This window comes from Anolis carolinensis, chromosome 2 (assembly GCF_035594765.1).
Source record: "Anolis carolinensis isolate JA03-04 chromosome 2, rAnoCar3.1.pri, whole genome shotgun sequence".
Classification (NCBI taxonomy): Eukaryota; Metazoa; Chordata; class Lepidosauria; order Squamata; family Dactyloidae; genus Anolis; species Anolis carolinensis.
In genome coordinates, this window is record NC_085842.1 from 79473001 (window position 1) to 79490568 (window position 17568).

At 42.5% G+C, this 17568-nt stretch overlaps 1 protein-coding gene across 2 annotated transcripts in view; it reads left to right on the forward strand.

Annotated features, from left to right (window-relative positions):
• The window catches only part of LOC100558791 (hyaluronidase-4), a 32734-nt gene that overhangs the window by 12518 nt on the left and 2648 nt on the right, over positions 1 to 17568 (forward strand). Inside the window, exons 1-3 of one of the 2 annotated variants that reach the window (XM_062970049.1) lie at positions 5786 to 6168; positions 13018 to 14011; positions 15825 to 15914. In XM_062970049.1, the coding sequence (XP_062826119.1) occupies positions 6149 to 6168; positions 13018 to 14011; positions 15825 to 15914 (1104 nt within the window). In that variant the 5' untranslated portion in view covers positions 5786 to 6148. Of the gene's footprint in view, positions 1 to 5785; positions 6169 to 13017; positions 14012 to 15824; positions 15915 to 17568 lie in introns of those variants that run through there. The other variant, XM_008105134.3, reaches the window with a different exon arrangement.

Here is a 17568-nt window from a genome sequence, read left to right on the forward strand (position 1 = left end):
CAGAAACTCTTCTCTGCTCAATACATGAAGTTAATGAAGAAGCTGCAGGGGGTATTCATGCCACTGAACAACACATTATATCTATGCCAAATGAATCCCAGGACATTGCTTTTGTCCTGATTAAACTATAAATAAATCACGAATGCATGCCTGATCAAATTTAAATTAGTGATACTTCTGGATCAAATATAGCTGGATCCATTTGTCTTTTTAGGACTCTCTTGATATGTTAGAGTTTTTGTGAAAGCAGTTTACATAATTAAGACTGAAGTTGAGATTGTGCCCTGGGAACATATCATAAGGTTCCACACAGGCAGAACTATGGCATGTTTCCCCATCACACACCCCTCCAAAAAACTCTAGCTGTTGTCACCTACACAACAGAGCCAATTCCTAATGGTGGTGAGCAGGTAATGGGGGTGAAGGATCATCTGGCCTTTAATGTCCCGCAATCTCTATGACTCCATGACTTGGAGTTTTCCAAAGCAGGAATCCTATAGCACCAGGTATAGTAAAGGTAAAGGTTTTCCCTGACGTTAAGTCCAGTCGTGTCCAACTCTGGGGGTTGGTGCTCATCTCCATTTCTAAGCCGAAGAGTCGGCATTGTCCGTAGACACCTCCAAGGTTATGTGGCCAGCATGACTGCATGGAGCGCCATTACCTTCATGCCAGAGCGGTACCTATTGATCTACTCACATTTGCATGTTTTCAAACTACTAGGTTGACAGAAGCTGGAGCTAACAGCGGGTGCTCCCTCCATTCCCCGCATTCAAACCTGTGACCTTTCGGTCTGTAAGTTCAGTAGCTCAGCGCTTTAACACACTGCACCACCAGGGAATCCAAGTATATGGTGCTATCTCCCCCCCCCCCCCCCCCCCGCGCACCTTCGCTAGCTGCTTTAAAGCTGTTATCTGATAGCTAAAAGTTTAGATGGGCCATTCATAAAGTAGGCACAGCTTCATAGTGAGCCATAAAAGGAACTAAGGCTGTTTTTTACAGTTCATTTGAGGAAATGTAGCTTTGGCCCTGGATGTTGGATTCCAGGGACTTCACACTGCCTCATTTCAGCTTCCCTCTCTAGCTATCTCCCCCATACCAAGTCTCTCAGAGCAGAAAATATTTGAAGGCTGTTTTGCTTGGCAAGAATGAGAGCAGCCTTCTGGTCCCCAGGAGGAGAAACAAATAACTCCTAAATCTCTCTTGTTTCTTAATGGTACTGGATTGTGTAATGAACCACAGCAGGTGGAACGATACATGCCAGTATAGGTTTCAGGAAATTGCACATCTCCAAGCTCCTGGGGATCCTCCTTTAGCTTAACCTATTTCAGAGGGAGATTTCCAGATGCTGGTCTTTGGAGTAAGCAAAATCCCACCAGAGCTACATTATCTCTGGGCCGTTAACTCAGCTATGAATGGCTGAGAACCAGTGGGAGCAGTCTGATAAAAAGGAAGGACTCTGATGCTGGCAGTGGCGTGAGCTAGCTTCCAGATGCCAGCCTGCCGCTCGCCAGTCTCTGTGACAGACGAGCCATCTGCATGGGGAGCAGCTCATGGACGCAATTATAACAGGGGGCATAAAGTATGCACTGTAGCTGCCATATGGAACAAAGCTTCTGGACCATTTTAATTTTTGCAGAAAAGGGAGTTTTCTAACAGGCATCACTTCTTCACTCATCACTGGAGAGAGAGGCAGAATGTGTCAAAGTTCTCATTTGAGGAAAATTAGTTTAAAATACAGAAGCATGGACACACATCTGATGCCTTAGTCAGCTAGTTAAAACTAAACAGATAGTTATTACCTGGGGTCCCCAGATGTTTTTGGCCTACAACTCCCAGAAATCCCAGCCAGTTTACCAGCTGTTAGGATTTCTGGGAGCTGAAGGCCAAAAACATTTGGGGACCCTGGGTTGAGAACCACTGGTCTAAAGGTTCCCAGGTACAGCTTACAAAGGGTGCTGTTAAGGCAGATGCTTTGCATGAAAAGGTCTATATTGAGCCCTCTGGTGTTTGTTTGTTTTGCTACCAATCAGACTACAGACAAGACTGGGCTAGGCTAAACCATTGAACATACTGGGTTACATGGAACAATGGCAAAAACATGAATGCCAGGTGGAAATTGTAGTCCAAAAATGCCTCCCGGTCTTTTCTGACTCATGTCAGCCCTATCACAGAATTTTCTTGGAAAGATTTGCTCAGAGGGGGGTTGCTTTTGCCTTCCTCTGAGACTGAGAGCATGTGACTTGCTCAAAGTCAGCTGGTGGATTTTCATGTCTAGATCTGCAAATATTTTTGTCTTTGGCTAGAAAGGTTGTCTCAACTGAACACAAGGAAGGCAGGTCAAAATGAGACAGTTTTTGGAAGCCAGTACTTTGAGTCACTCCATCAAGAAAATGGCCAACCATCAGGAGATTGGTTGCATGTTGTTTTGCACTCCCTAACATTTTGGACAACTGTCACATCAGGTTTTTGCACAAGAAGCAATATTACTTGCACAGACAACATTATTCTGTGTAGATTTTTTTTGCACAAGAAACAATTGTAATAAAAACAAGTTTTTTTGTAATTTGTGACAAAATTATTTTTTTCACAGACCAACCTTGAAACACAAAAACACCCCAAACCTCTAAATCTCTTGTAATCTCATGCATTAAGAAGAAAACTTTTGAAACAGTGTGTTCTCATAGTAAGAAAGACATATGCTAAGGTTTACCACTGCCCCTGAATGACAACCAAACCAGTTTGGAATGACTCCTGTTCCAGTTTCCTGTTCCAGTTTCTCCTGGACTCAAAATTAAAGCAAGAGTTAGAACTGAAGGTCTTCCTGTTTGTGTGTTTTTAAACCCCTAAGGCACATGTTTGTCTCTTTTAATTTGTTTCATCCTTAGCCATGCCAATCCAAACTATCTCTTCTTTTTCATTCATATGTTGTAGACTTCCAATTTTTTTTATTACATAAATGATATAAGAACAACTGCAGTTATCCACCAACTGTCTGACACACTCACCCCAACATGGAGCTCCCATGCACAGGATTGTTGTGCTGGCAAATAGTTGTTCAGTGGCACAGGTTCACGGTTTAAACCTAGTGAGCACACCATTTGCCCTTTATAAATATAAATAAAGAAGTCCTACAGAAAATCATTTGCGGACTTCCTCCTACCTTGTGCAAACATCATAAGTATATTGCAGAAAAAACTGCATTCTGGAAACTAGTTAGGATAGACACTCTGGATAATAAAAAAATGACAAATTGGAGAAAGAATCGGAATTATTTTCATTTAATTGCCTGCCATATCCTTTTGTAGAGATCAGCTCAGTGGCTTTTGCTGAACTTGTCTGTGTATTGATATCGGGTGAAATGAGATCATGGGAAATATGGAGTTTGTAGGTAATACTAAAAATTAGAGTTACTTTTTGAGAAGTAGGAGTGATGTTTCAAGGTGGAGGCAGGTTGATACACCATTCCTCCTTTTCCATTGGGAATAATTTATTAGGATGTGTCACTAAGGAAGTGTAGTATCATGAAATTTTCCAGGAAGCTCTGACAGAGAAGCAGGACTTCTCCCAGGCGCAGTTTGGCCAGCTCTCCCCCTTTCATTTTGGGGCATTCTTTCCATATGACCAGATGGCACTTGATGCTTTAGCAGATTGGCAGTGGGCTAAAAGGCATTTAGTCTGAAAGACTCATCAGAGATCCAAACAACCAGTTGAGATATCTCTGGCCAACATTAGCTGCCAGCTTTGCTTTAGAAATTAGTTAGAAACGTTTCAGACCCCTTTAATGGTGATGACCTTTCTGCAGCACAAATGCAAAGGATTTTGGGAAACGGGACTGTACTTTCATCTGTGGAATAACTGGAGGTGTTTAGTTGGCAGAACCTCCCTTGAGGTACTTTGCTTCCTGAGCTAGATCCAACATGGAATCTCTCCCAACTACCCTTCTCTGTGTGTTTGATAGGGCCAACAAATTTTTTAAAAACAACCCTAGGAATGCCATGTTGTGTTCTTGTGTGGCTTCAAGTTATTTCCAACGTATGGCCACCCCAAGAGAGCTCTATCACAGGATTTACAGGGCAAGATTTGTTCAGACTTGCCTTCCTGTGAGGCTGAGAGAGTGTGACTTGCTCAAGGCCACTCAGTGGGCTTCTGTGGCTGAATAGGAATTCAAATCCAGCATTCAAATCACACTGTGTCTCTAGGAATGCCATACCATCACCCATTGTTCCCATCATATATTTCTCCACCCACTTCCCCGGCCCATGCTGCCTGGCACAGGTTCAATTCACTCTGGTGATGGTAAATATGTCCTTGTTTATTTTCACAAAGCTCTCAGCTCTCAGTATCAATGCTTACTGGAAAAAGCCAAAAGTATTTTGCTTTCTGAAGCAGAAAAGGAAATCTGTCCCACTGCCTGCTGTCACTGGTACATTCAAATAAAATTGCACAGGACCCACAATAAGCCACGTTATCTTAGCACGTGAGGCAGAAATTGCCACAAGCTCCTCTCCTCATTCGTGCCATAAAAACACTGTAGTAACAACAGTTGACAGTGGGATGTGCTGCCTTAGAGTGTGTTGGAGTCTCCTTCTCTAGGGGTGGTGGTGAATCTCGTATCTTCAAAATAAGTTCTTTACAGTTTAAACAAAAACTCAGAGTGGATGCAGTATCCTGGTGGTATAGAAGCCACTAGTTATCACTGACAAGAAACATGGGCAAAAAACCCCAACAAATTTCTGTCAGTTTTCATTGAAATTTCCCAAATCCACATTTTTTTCATATTAGGGATTGGAGCCCCTGGTGGCACAATGGGTTAAACTCTTGTGCCAGCAGGACTGCTGACTGAAAGGTCGGCGGTTTGAATCCAGGGAGCGGGGTGAGATCCCATTTGTTAGCTCCAGCTTCTCATGCAGGGACATGAGAGAAGCCTCCCACAGGATGGTAAAACACCCCGGGCAATGTCCTTGCAGACGGCCAATTCTCTCACACCAGAAGCAACTTACAATTTCTCTAGTTGCTCCTGGCATGAAAAAAATATTAGGGATGAAAATTATAATAATATGAAATTATTATTTTGAAAACAATTTTGAATGTATTTTTTAAGCCAAGTGTGAAATAAATCAAACAGGAGTACTTTGCCATCCAGACCCAAGCTTGAAAAGTCTTAAGTTGAATCTCTTTGTGCTCCACCATGTTACTTCTGAATTGATCCCCAAATCCTAATATATTCCACATGTGTGTGGCAATCAAATAACAGTGTAGTTCTCTTCGTACTGGGATCTGTTGCATATCTGGGAGAATTTCCTTCCAGCTTTTTTTGAAGGGTTTATGTAAAATGGTTTCTGCTCAGAAACCCAGAAAACAACACATTAACTTAATTGAACACAATTTGTGTCTTACTGTCTCATTTCCCTGTCTTTCTTTGCCTATCCAGTGTGACTTTGAGCCCATCAGGGAGACCTTTGTCACCCTTCATTCTAATGCTTGGAGGCTAGAAGCCATCTAAAGCATTGATTTATTCAAGCAAATGTTTTTTAAATGATTGTAAGTAGGGGTGTCTCAGCTGATGTTCTGGAGATTCAGCCTGCACATCATAGCTGCCTCTTGGTACGAAAGAGTCAGCAAAGGTTGAGGAAGGAGAGTGCAGGCTGTTTCTGCCTGTCAATTGTCAAGCACCAACCAGTCATTGAAAGGGCCAGAAATGTAGTAGAATTTCTGTCTGACTGAATGAACACAACACACACAGTTGCCCCAACGAAGCACGAGGTTCGTCTGGAGGAGGTGCTCATAAACACAGCTGCTCACCGAGCACACAGACATGGACTGTACCACTGCCGAAGCAGGGGAGAGCAGCCACAGGTAGTTCCCCTCCCCGCCTGTTCTCTTGGTCGAAGGGACACCTTCTGGGCACTTGGAGGATAAGACTGAGATGCAAAATGCATCTGGATGGGAGGCAAGCAAGAGGTTCTCAGGCACCTTGGGCATCCCGAGGAAAAGGCAGGGGCCTGAGCTAAAGGGGACCCACTGAGGGAGAAGGTTTAGCAGGTGCCCTGATATTGTGCCAGGTCTGAGCCTGGATCTAAGGAGGGAGGCAGAGCGTTGGAGTTGGCAGGGTGCCGCTAGGAGGAGTTGGAGGCAAAGACTGGGTCCCATGGCTGCAAAACTCTTCAGGTAAGTGGCTCTTTCTCACATAGAGATGCCCATGTTTTTCAGAACAATTGTTTTTTGTAAAGCTCTACTTTGGAAAACAAGGGAAATATTTAGAATTGTCTGGGACAATTCCAGGGTTCACCTGCCAGAGCAACAGTAGCATTTTAACCCTTCAGTCTGAATGTGGAGTTAAAGAAAATATAAAGAGAAAGGTTCCTGTTTCTTAGAATTTGAATATCTGGGTTGTAGACATGGAAGTTTGCCACAAGTTCTCCAGAATTTTGATATTCATGACAAGCTCCACTTTTTGTCTTTGTATACTTTTGCCCATTTGTGTGAGTTTCTGCAAGTAAAAATTAGCAATGCTGGAAATAACAAACAGCACCGGGCTGGAAAAGGGCTCAGAGAATGAACACTTTCTGATGTGAGCAGCTGGAACATCAAAACCCTAAGGGAAATTCCTGTCCCATTCCTTTCAAAATGTATCTGTCTCCCCCACGCTCCCCTTGTAAATGAGAATGTGCACTGCTAGAAAGTGTTTTCTAATTTTCCTATAGTTTTCATCCTGTAACTTACAGTAGTGCTTGCCAATAGATAATGATAGTCTGTAGAGGCTCTGCATTTTTGTACGACTTCCTTCTCTCTGGAAAGCAATAGTTAAAACCCTGCCTGTTTTGCTCAGCATGTAGAGGAGTGTTACAGAGGGAATAATTCTTATGTTAAGAATATACATTGTTTCTTGTATGACACACGTTGCTGAAGTTCTCATACAGCTTGGTCTTTTAATTTCATCTCATTCTATGCTAAGAATGTCCCATCTCCACTTTCCATTATGCTGCTTCTGCTGGATTTTCAGGCAGCAACGTAATGTTAATTCGTTTGAAAGGATGTGCTTAGAGAGATATCCAGCAGGATAATAGCTTTATGGAAAATGGGGGCATGTGGTGACTAATCTTGCATATTTGTAATTGTCATATCAGAAATTCCACCTGGGTTTACAGTTTATAGAATCAATAGCTGCCCAGAGAGATGATGTGATCACTCTCTCTAAAGAAATGGACTCTGAACACTCTCCTATACACTAGTGACCCATTTCATAGCCATCAGAGCCATCTACCACTCCAAGTGGCTAAAAACATGGCCCCAAAGGGGGGAGGGGCAGTACATCCTTGCAAAATTGGTCTGGTTTTAAGTGGATGACCAACTTTCACAGTCTGTTTACATAGAAACTGTGAGCTCAGAAAGTCACATTAGCACAGCGAACTTGAGAATCCAGGGCTTGTCCTACCATTAACAAGTGAGGCATCTTCAGGAAGCAATTGATGAGGCAGGGACTGACATATCCCGCAGCATTTCACAGATGAAAATTAGGACAAGGGATGACCAACATCAGAGTATGGCTGGACACAAATATATTCACCAGAGAGTAAGCCCCACTGTACTCATGAAAGCTTATTTCTGAGTATGTATAATTGTGTTGTAATTGTCATGCATAGAGATCAATCTTACACAAAGACACTCTCCTGGTTTCTCTCACATACATGTGTAAGTGAATACACATTGCCACACTTTTCTCATAAAACAAACACACATACGATATGCTCTCCTTGCTTCTGTGTCACAGTCATTTATCACTTCTTTCTCGCACAGACACACAATACTTTACATCTGTCTCTTGTCCATCACTATCTGACCAGTGCATTCTAGTTGTCCCGTTCCCCCCCCCCCCCCCCAGGAAAATCACAGCAAGATTTTTTTTCCTCTCTGTCCCAGTCATTGTCTCAGAAAAATCATGGGTTAGATTGGCAAAATGCGATGGTGCCTTGATTTATCTGTGTGTGTTTTAATGTGTAATGCTGTGCATGTGCTGTGTGTGAATCCTTTAAGAGAGGGTCAGGGGCCAGGAATGTGCAAGGAACAATGAGCTAGATTTTGCTGTGAGTTATCAGTAAGTGGTCATATTTGAGTCTGGGTTGGGGAGAGAAGTTACAAAGCAAAGCAGGGTGAGGATAATGGATAATTTCAAAGAGAGAGCCCTGTTACTCCGTTTGGGAAACTGACAACATGCATGCTTATGATTGTCAAAATGAAAACTGGAGAGGGATTGCAAGCCTCTCCAGTTCAATACCTGCTGAAATGCTCTCTTCTACATAACAATTAAAGGTATATGATCTCTCTTCATTTTACACTCTGGCAATCCTATCTGTTTCAAAACTTACTTCACAACCATAGCATTTAGTAATTTGCAATCCATGCAACTTCCAAAGTGTTTCCTGGAGCAGAAAATGCACCTCTGGATTCACCACTGTTGCTTACTTTTATTTTAAGCACTGCTGATGTGAAAACCTCAGAAAATATTTTTTCTGGAGTATAATTCCAAAATCTAGTGGCATAGTTGCTGATGTTTGTAGGAGCTGAAATTAAAAAAGCAACAACAACAACTTGTAGATTATTAGCCCTGTAATCTTCTCAAAAACAAACAAACAAACAAAAACAAGAAAGAATGATAAAAAAGGAAGGAAGAAGATAAAGTTTCTCTTTAGATGCCAGTTAGTTCAACTATGGGCAGTAGGCACCCACCTCTACCACTCCTAGTATATTTCTCATGTGGCCTATGTGTCATTCTTCCCTCAAATCAGTAGGCTTCCTTCTCGCATTTGCAAGAAGCTGCATTAATGGGCCAATGCAAGATACTCAGGGTCCTCCACACAGACATGCAACCCAGACTATCAAGGCAGATAATCCACAATATCTGCTTTGAACTGGAATATCCAAGTCCACACTGCCATATAATCCAATTCAATGTGGAATTTATACAGCTGTGAGGAAGGGGCCTCAGAGCATGGACTAGAAGCAGGAAATCTCCTGAATCCCTTTCTGAGAGCTCGCTGGGTGGCCTTAGCATAGTCCTTCTCCTAGTCTTAGCCTCTGATCTGTAAAATGGGGGTAGTCATGCCAGCTGCTTACAGTAGGGGTACTCTATGGATTACTGAGGAGTGCTTTGTACACTTAAAGAAAAAGCACTATAATTAAATGCTCCAGCTATTATTATTATTAAGAAAACTCATACATGGATGTGAACTACATACAAACATCTCTTTGTGCAGAGGGAAATCACTGCCAAATCTCAAAAGGATATTTAGCAGCACCCCTATTTAGCTAGAGCAGGGGTGGGAATCCTTCAGCCCCCCAAATAGTATTGAACTGCAGATCCCACAGCCCTAGTCAGCACAGCCAGCAATGAAGCACGCTGGTTGTTGCAGTCCAACAATCTCTCAGGGGCCACATGATTCACATCTTCTAGTAAATGAATTGTTATATTTGAGATTGAAATATTGATCTATTGTGTTACTCCTATATTCTGAAAGTGAAGACAAGGCTGAAGTATATATAGTTTGAATTGGATTTCAGTCTATCCTACCTGCTTCCATGAAATAGCTAATGCTAAGGGTTGTGATGTCCACAGAAGAAATCTTTGTATTGTGTCCAGTGTGTTGTCATTTAATATTCATTGTAAGTATAGTTGCAACAGTTCAGATAAAGTAACTCATCCTATTCAGCTTAAAGGGAGGGGAATTTGGAAGGTGGGCATTCCACTTTTCATAGGAAGAAAAGTGTTACATTTATTGTTGCACAAAGACAGAATAGCACATTATGGGAAGAAGTCTTGTGAACATCTAGTATTTGTTGAGTTCAATGTTAGCTTGGAAATTCACATAAGGCGTGGGATTCCATCAAAACAGCACACAGAAGTTGAAGGCAATTCGTTTACACATGTTTGGAGCCTCATTAAATTAATATATTACTTACCAGTAGGTAGGGTATTAAGGTAATCGAAAGTATGTGTCTTCAAGTCACCTGTTGCCTTATAACAAACCCTTGAATGCCATAGTTTTCTTGTGTCTCCCTTCCAAGTACTAACCAGGGTTGTTCTTGCTTTGTTTCTAAAGTCATATGAGATCTGGCAACTGCAGGGTATTTGGGTGACACGGGTGAAATATTAGTTCTTTCTTTTTGAGGGAAGTGGAGGCTGCAGGCTTCCATGCCTTTTGTTTATGGAGCTGTCCAAAGTGCTGAACTCTGTCTCCTACCAATAAATTCAGCACCTCAAACACTGATTTGTATTTATGAAAGGGCTCCATTGCCATTCATTCATAAACAAGCCTGCTGTTTGGTAGAACCAAGCAGGATAAGAAGATGATACACTTAGGCTGACAAGAATGAAGGGGCTTTGTGCCTCTTACAAGGAAACAAGATTAGTTGAACTTTAATTGGCATTTGTGAAAAACGAATGATAAGGCACTGTGGTATAATGCTTTGCAGGTTGAACTATGACTCCGGAAACCAGGTTTAATTTCCCATTCAGCCATGGAAACCCACTGGGTGACCTTGAGTAAGTCCCACACTCTCAGTACTTGAAAATCCATGATAGGTTCATTTTAGGCCTGCTGTAAGTCAGAAGTGACAACAGCAAAAGTGATATGGGCTGGAATTTAGTAAGGGACTTAGATCTGCAGGAAGTAGACATGAGCAGTTTCACAATGTCTGAATCCAGAAAGGGGCTGTTATGTCTCTACTAAGTAGAGGAGCCAGGGGATTGACTGTTGCACATTAGGACCAATGTCCATCCAAACAATGGCTAGGGACTGTCCTATTTCAGGAGACCTTTCCTTTAAAGTCTGGTCTAAATCCCAGGGCAGATTCATGTCCCACCCTCTGCATGAGAGCCACACCTGCTACTAGTGATTCTCTCTCTAGTTGCCCCTTTTCCATCATGTTAATATTGGAGGTTTTCCTGGAGCTCAGGACATTAGCAGATAATGCATTTGACTATGACGTGTTCCATTTCTAGGGGAATAGTAGGCTTAATACAGGTCAGCAGTGATTGAAGGCTGTAATCATTGGATGTCTGCTCTGTGGCCTATGCAGAATGAGGTTAATGTGACTGCTCAGCTCCTAGTGGAATTGGCCCCATGAAGTTGGAGAGCATTAGAAGAGGAGGGAAAAGAAGCTTTCATTGCTAGGGCAGTGTCAGCAAAGAGCACCCTGAAAGCATGTTTCTGTGTGTCTACATGTGTGCACTAATAACAACTGGAGCCTTAGGCTCTCAGTTCAGAACTTGCATCCATGATGCCCCGTAAACCTCTCAGTGCAAAAGCAGTAGGATTTTTTTTCCTTTTGAAAGGGGATTAAATTCTGCAAAGGATTACATTCTAACCAGAAAGGCCAGTGATAAAGTGAGTGCGGCAAGTGACCCAGCAAAGGGAGGCTAGCTTTTCCCCTGTTATTGAATCACCCGCAGGAAGATCCATGACCCCAGCGTCTAATGATCTCTAAAGTGCAGTAGCCATGTGTGTTCCCTTGCCACCTCCATTATGTATACAGCCAATTGAATTACTCAGCAAATTAGCTTTGGGGAACCCCTCACAGCAAAGGCAATTAACAAACAGACAGCCTCCCTCTAGACTCTCTAGAAAGCAGACTTTTGAAAGCATGTAAATTCATCCTCAGTTGTGCCACCAGTATTCTAAATGCACAAAGGGAAGGAGAAGATGGATTATTATTCCTAGAGCAGTTGTTTCTTGCCACTTCATAACACTCTGCATTGTGCCCCTTTTAAGCACTTTGGGGATGGGGCCTGCCCCATTTACCCTCCAAGTGCCAAGGAAGTGTTGCAAGACACTTCCTCAGTAACAACAGAAAGATAAGTGGGTTTTGGGTAGCTCCAGTGGAGCTAACCACATTTTTGGGCCCTTTCCCTCATGTGGTGGGGAAAGGGCAACATCTGATGAGGACAGGGTGCCAATGCACATTGTCCCTTTGTCCCCATCTGATGGGGAAGGAGGTAGGGTGTGTGGGGCACCATGAGGAACCCCGCGTGCCTGCCATTTCGCTCGCATCTGCAAGCAAAACAGCACAGACCTAGGGAACATGTGACGAGGTCCTTGGTCTTTGTCCTTCCTTTATAATGTTTTGGACTTCAACTCCCAAATCTTTCGGCACTAGCCATGCTGACTGGGGCTTTACCAGCTGTTAGGATTTCTGGGAGTTGAAGGGCAAAAAACATCTGGGGACTCCAGGTTGAGAACCTGGAGAACCTACAGGCAGTCCCTTTGTTACAAACATTTAACTTACAAATGACTCATAGCTAAAAACAGGGATGAGACAACAGGACGTAAGAGAAATCTACCCCCAGGAAGAGAAATTCACTCCTGAAAGAGTTATCATGGGTGAAAGGTATCTCAATGGAAGCTTTATAACCAATACTTGTTTCCACAACAAGCTAAATTTTTCAAAATCAATTATCACAGGGACAGAAAGTGAAGTGAAACTACAGAACCTATCTTGTTCATATCTTGGGGACTGCCTGCAATTGGCTAACAGCAAACACGGTTGCCATGAGTGACTCAACATGGGGAGCCTAGCTTTCAGAAACTTTAGGAGCTCCATGATACTCCTAAAATGAACAATGTCTGTCAGATGACACTGTCCACAATACATGATCCTGCACATATCTAGTGCTTGAGATAACCTTGAAGTAGTCATACTCTTATATAGGAATGAGCTAGTGAGCTGTAGGAGTTAGACAGAGACTTGGAGGATGCAGGTTGCTCTATCCACCCCAAGCCACAAAAATCCCTGGCTGTGCTTGGGAATCTGGCATTTAGTCCCAGCCTGCCCTGTGGCACAGGGTTATTATAAAGTGGAAAAGTGTATCGACTATGTTGAAGGAAGTACATAAATGTAACACACAAATAATCAATAAACAGAAGTTCAAGACTGGAAGAATGAGAGATTTATTTTTAAATGGGTGATATCTGATAATGTGGTGTGTCATTCAATGGATTGTTTATTCCTCTCTTCCTGCAGTGTTACCCACAATGTGGAAACCTTGTGTTCAGCTGGACCATCCCAGCGGACTTCGATACACTTGAGGCTGCACAAGCACTTCTTGCTACTGCTGCTCTTGTTCCCAGACCTACCTGCAGCTTCTTACAACTTGAAACCATCCCTGCCCCCAATTATAAAAAACAACCCTTTCCTAGTGACCTGGAATGCACCAACTGCTCGGTGTTCAGCAGCCTATGAGGTTCCCCTGAACCTAGACTCCTATGGCATCCTGGTGAACTCCCAAGAAGCCTTCGCTGGAGGGAACATCACAATTTTCTACTATGATCAGCTGGGCTTGTATCCTTATTACTTGGACACAACGGTGCCCCCCACTGCTGTTAATGGGGGCTGCCCCCAGAACTCCAGCCTGACAGAACACTTGGACAAAATGAAGAGCGATATTGGGAACATCATACCTTCAGAATCCTTTGCAGGCCTCTCTGTGATTGACTGGGAGCACTGGAGGCCTCAGTGGATTCGGAACTGGGATAAGAAAATGATATATCGGAACATGTCGCTCCAGCTTGTCAGGAAATGGAGCCCCAATTTGTCTGACCCACAGGCAGAAATGAAGGCCAAGTGGGAATTTGAGACAGCTGCAGAGAAATTCATGTTGGACACCCTCCGGCTTTCTCAGTCTCTGCGGCCCAATGGCTGGTGGGGCTACTATCTCTTCCCAGAGTGCTACAACTACCAGTACTTGGAAAACTTTGCAAACTTCACAGGGCACTGCCCCCCATTGGAGGTGGAGCGCAACAATAAGCTGATTTGGCTTTGGGAGAACAGCAAGGCCCTCTATCCTTCCATTTACATGGAGGAGGTCCTGAGAACTTCCCTCCAAGGGAAGAGATTTGTGTGGGCCAAAATGGGTGAAGCCATGAGAGTGGCTGAACTGCCATCTACCCAGCATTCCTTGCCTGTCTTTGTGTATGCCAGGCCATTCTATACCTACACACTGAAGGAGCTGACCCAGGTGAGATGCTTCCCCCTCCTCCATTTGCCCCAAACGACATTTTGGATAGACTGCATTTGCAAACCCAGATGTTGAGGGACACAATTCCTATCATCTTGGATACACTGGCCATGTTGCCTGGGACCAATAGGAGTTGGATTTCAGCCACATCTGGGAGGGAGGGAACAGGTTTACCTAAAACAAATGTAACCTATGTGGTTAGCTTGCAAAGTTGGTGATATCATCAAGAAGCCTGTGACCAACCTACAGCATTAGAAAGATATGTTTAATGAAAGCAATACAAGAAATCTTGTGGCCCAAAGGAACTAAAAAAAGAAGCTATAATTTGATTCCTGAGATCAGACTTTACTTGGGGATTGGGGGTAAATTACCACCAGAGATACTTCTGGACATATTAGCACTGAATTGCAAACAAAATAGGTGTCACAGAGAGATAAAAGAGCTACTATGTAAGATCAATTTTGTTTGGATTAAAAGTGTTGGGAAATATTAAGTGATAGTAGTGCATCCCACAAATAGAGTAGTTAATATTCAAAAGCAGAAGTTGAACAACAACCAGTCCTGCACCACCATCACACCACATACTGTGGCTAGCAGAGAAATACAACAGGTTGAGTGTTTTTTTTTTTTGGGGGGGGGGGGAGGGGGGACGGGACATAAGCTACATAGAAGGTGTGAAGCAGATAATGAAACCTTTGTTCCTTTCTCACTGGTTGCCTCTACCTGGGAGTGGTTCACTACCTGCCAGGATAAGTTTCTCATGTTGCCACTTGTTCACTGATGTAGAAGTCAATTTATTTATTCATATCGTAGAATCATAATTCAAAACGGCCACATGGCCCATTCAGTCCCGCTCTCTGAAATATAAGAATACACAATCAAAGCACGTTAAACAAATGGCCATTTAGTCTCTATTAAAAAACCCGCAGAGGAGACTCTAAGGCAGCATGTCTAGTCTTAAACAGCTCTTATTGTCAAGACATTCTTCTTAATGTTTATTTTGAAAACATTGGCCCATGTCATAGTCTCTGGAGTAGCAGAAATCAAGCCGGATTCAACTTCAATATGACATCCTTTCAAATATTTAAGCTTGTCTGTCCTCGCTATAACAGTCTATATTCTCCAGCACTTGATGAACTGCTGCCCTCAAGAATAGTCTCCCTCCCACACATAATTCAATTTGCGCAAGTCTGTGTGACACTTAGCAAAAACAAACTTCATAAAATGGGAGGCCCTGATCCAAGACTGAAAAAGTGGATCCAGAAAATAAATCAAAGGTGCTACTGGATTCCCCCACCCCTCCCTTTTTTCCATTTTATGCAGAAGAAGATGAACATATCATTTTTCATAGAGCTTGAGAAAGTTGCTCTTTTTTAAAAAAAATAAATAGTGACCTTGCTGGTTGGAAGGTGAGATCCTGGGATATGTAAGCCCCTCAAGATAACTAGAGTAGAATCCTTGACTCCATTGAATTTTCCTATGTGTTGAATCACCATTCAACAGTGGATTCAATGGTCTACTCATGTTCAATATATTTCCAGGACTTAGAGATTTGGTCCACAGAAGAAAGGTCAAGGGCCCCTTCCACACTACCCTGTACCCCAGAATCTTATCTCAGATTATCTGCTTTAAACTGGATTATATATATAAGTCCCCACTGCCAGATAACCTGGGATAAGCAGAGAATCTGGGATCAGAATCTGGTATATAGGGGGAGTGAGGAAGGGGCCAAGATATCCATCAGAAATGGCTTGGTGTCTATCTTATTCCTGCAAATTCATGTGTACTGTACTGGTTTCTGTTGCTGTTCTAGACAGATTTGGAGTACACCATTGGGCAAGCAGCTGCCATGGGAGCACACGGCATTGTACTCTGGGGAGATGCAGACTATTCTCGCAACCGGGTAATTAATTACACAGTAGCTGTTACAGCTCCTTTTCTTATTCTTTTCAACTCTTTCTTCTCTTCTGTTTTTTTATTCTGAAGTACAATGTAGATTAGCTCAGGAGAAAACCATTAATAAAACATTGACCCTTCAGATGTTGTCAGATGCTGCCACTTCCACATTCCTCACCATTAGCTTTGCTGACTAGGGTCAATGGTAGCTGCAGCCCAGCAACACCTGGGGAGCTGCACTGTGCCCACCCCTGCTTGAATGTATTTACTGAAAGACCACCAGAGATTGTGTTAGAGCACTGCAAATTGGAACATTGCATTGAGTGTAAATTTTCTGTCAGCTGAATTTCTCCAAATGCCTTTAACAGGATTAAGTCCACTTTACTTTTCATCTATGCATTTTTTGGTCATTGTGGAATGTGGTATTCTCTCTCCCCCTCTTTACTGATCAAAATCTCCACCAAAGAGCTACAATGATATTCCCATAGTCACCTTAATAACAATTGTTAGTGTTGAAGAACATAGGGGACTTGAGATGTGTCTGGCTATGTTCCCCTAGCCAGATATAAACCAAAAGAAAAATTGCTGAGGTCTCTAGAGGACTGCAGTGGATCCCAGGAGAAGATATCCTCAGTTTGCATCAAGCTGTGAGGACAAGTCAAATGCTTCTCTGATTACCTCCAGCCAGGGAATGGTTGTGGGGGAGCGGGCATTGGAAGGAAGTTCTATGTATCCAAAGAAATGCTTAGATCTCAACCCCAGATGTTTTTGGCCTTCAACTCCCAGAAATCCTAACAGCTGGTAAACTGGCTGGGATTTCTGGGAGTTGTAGACCAAAAACATCTGAGGACCCTAGGTTGAGAACCATTGGTTTAGATGATAGCAGGTGGATGTTGGTGAGGCACAGTGCATTGAACTGGAATGACCAAAGAACTAATACTGTCTGTCCTATAGATAGATATTGGACAGACAGGACTGTCCCTATAAATAATATTGCATTTCTTAGATATTTCTGTGTGACATTCATGTGTTGCTAAGTGTGCTTTGATGCATAATTTCATATACAATGGTCCCACTTATTTCAATAGAAACTGGATATAACCATTGGCATTCTTTGCATGTCATCTAATAAGAGTTTGTGGTCATTTATATGGCCTGATAATGTACTATTGTTTTGTAAATGGACAAACAAAAGTGGAGCATAATGATCGAGCAGTTTTTAAAAGATTAAAATCAAATACTTTTTCAATAGATTGGACAAACCAGCATTGAAGCAGGACCATGATCTTTGATTACGCTTCCTATTGCCTGACACTGTGCACATCCCATTGCTAATCTGCTATTTCCCCATTATAAATCCATCTCCTGCTATTGAAACAATGTCAATAGTAGCAGAGCACACCACATTCCCGTCACTTCTGTGTTGCGATGTGGCTGTTTTGCTTTCATACTAACATGATGTTAAGACTATTTCCAAACTGTAATTTTTGGATAAAAATTATTTGATTTTTAAAAAATCAGACCTAGTTGAAACTGCAAAACTGTCTTTTAAATATATATATTAATAATTGTGGAACAGCAGAATTGTGGGAAGGTAGCATTTCAAATCTAAGTAGAAGTATGATTGTGGGACCATGAATGATAAAATGGCACAGTTGTGT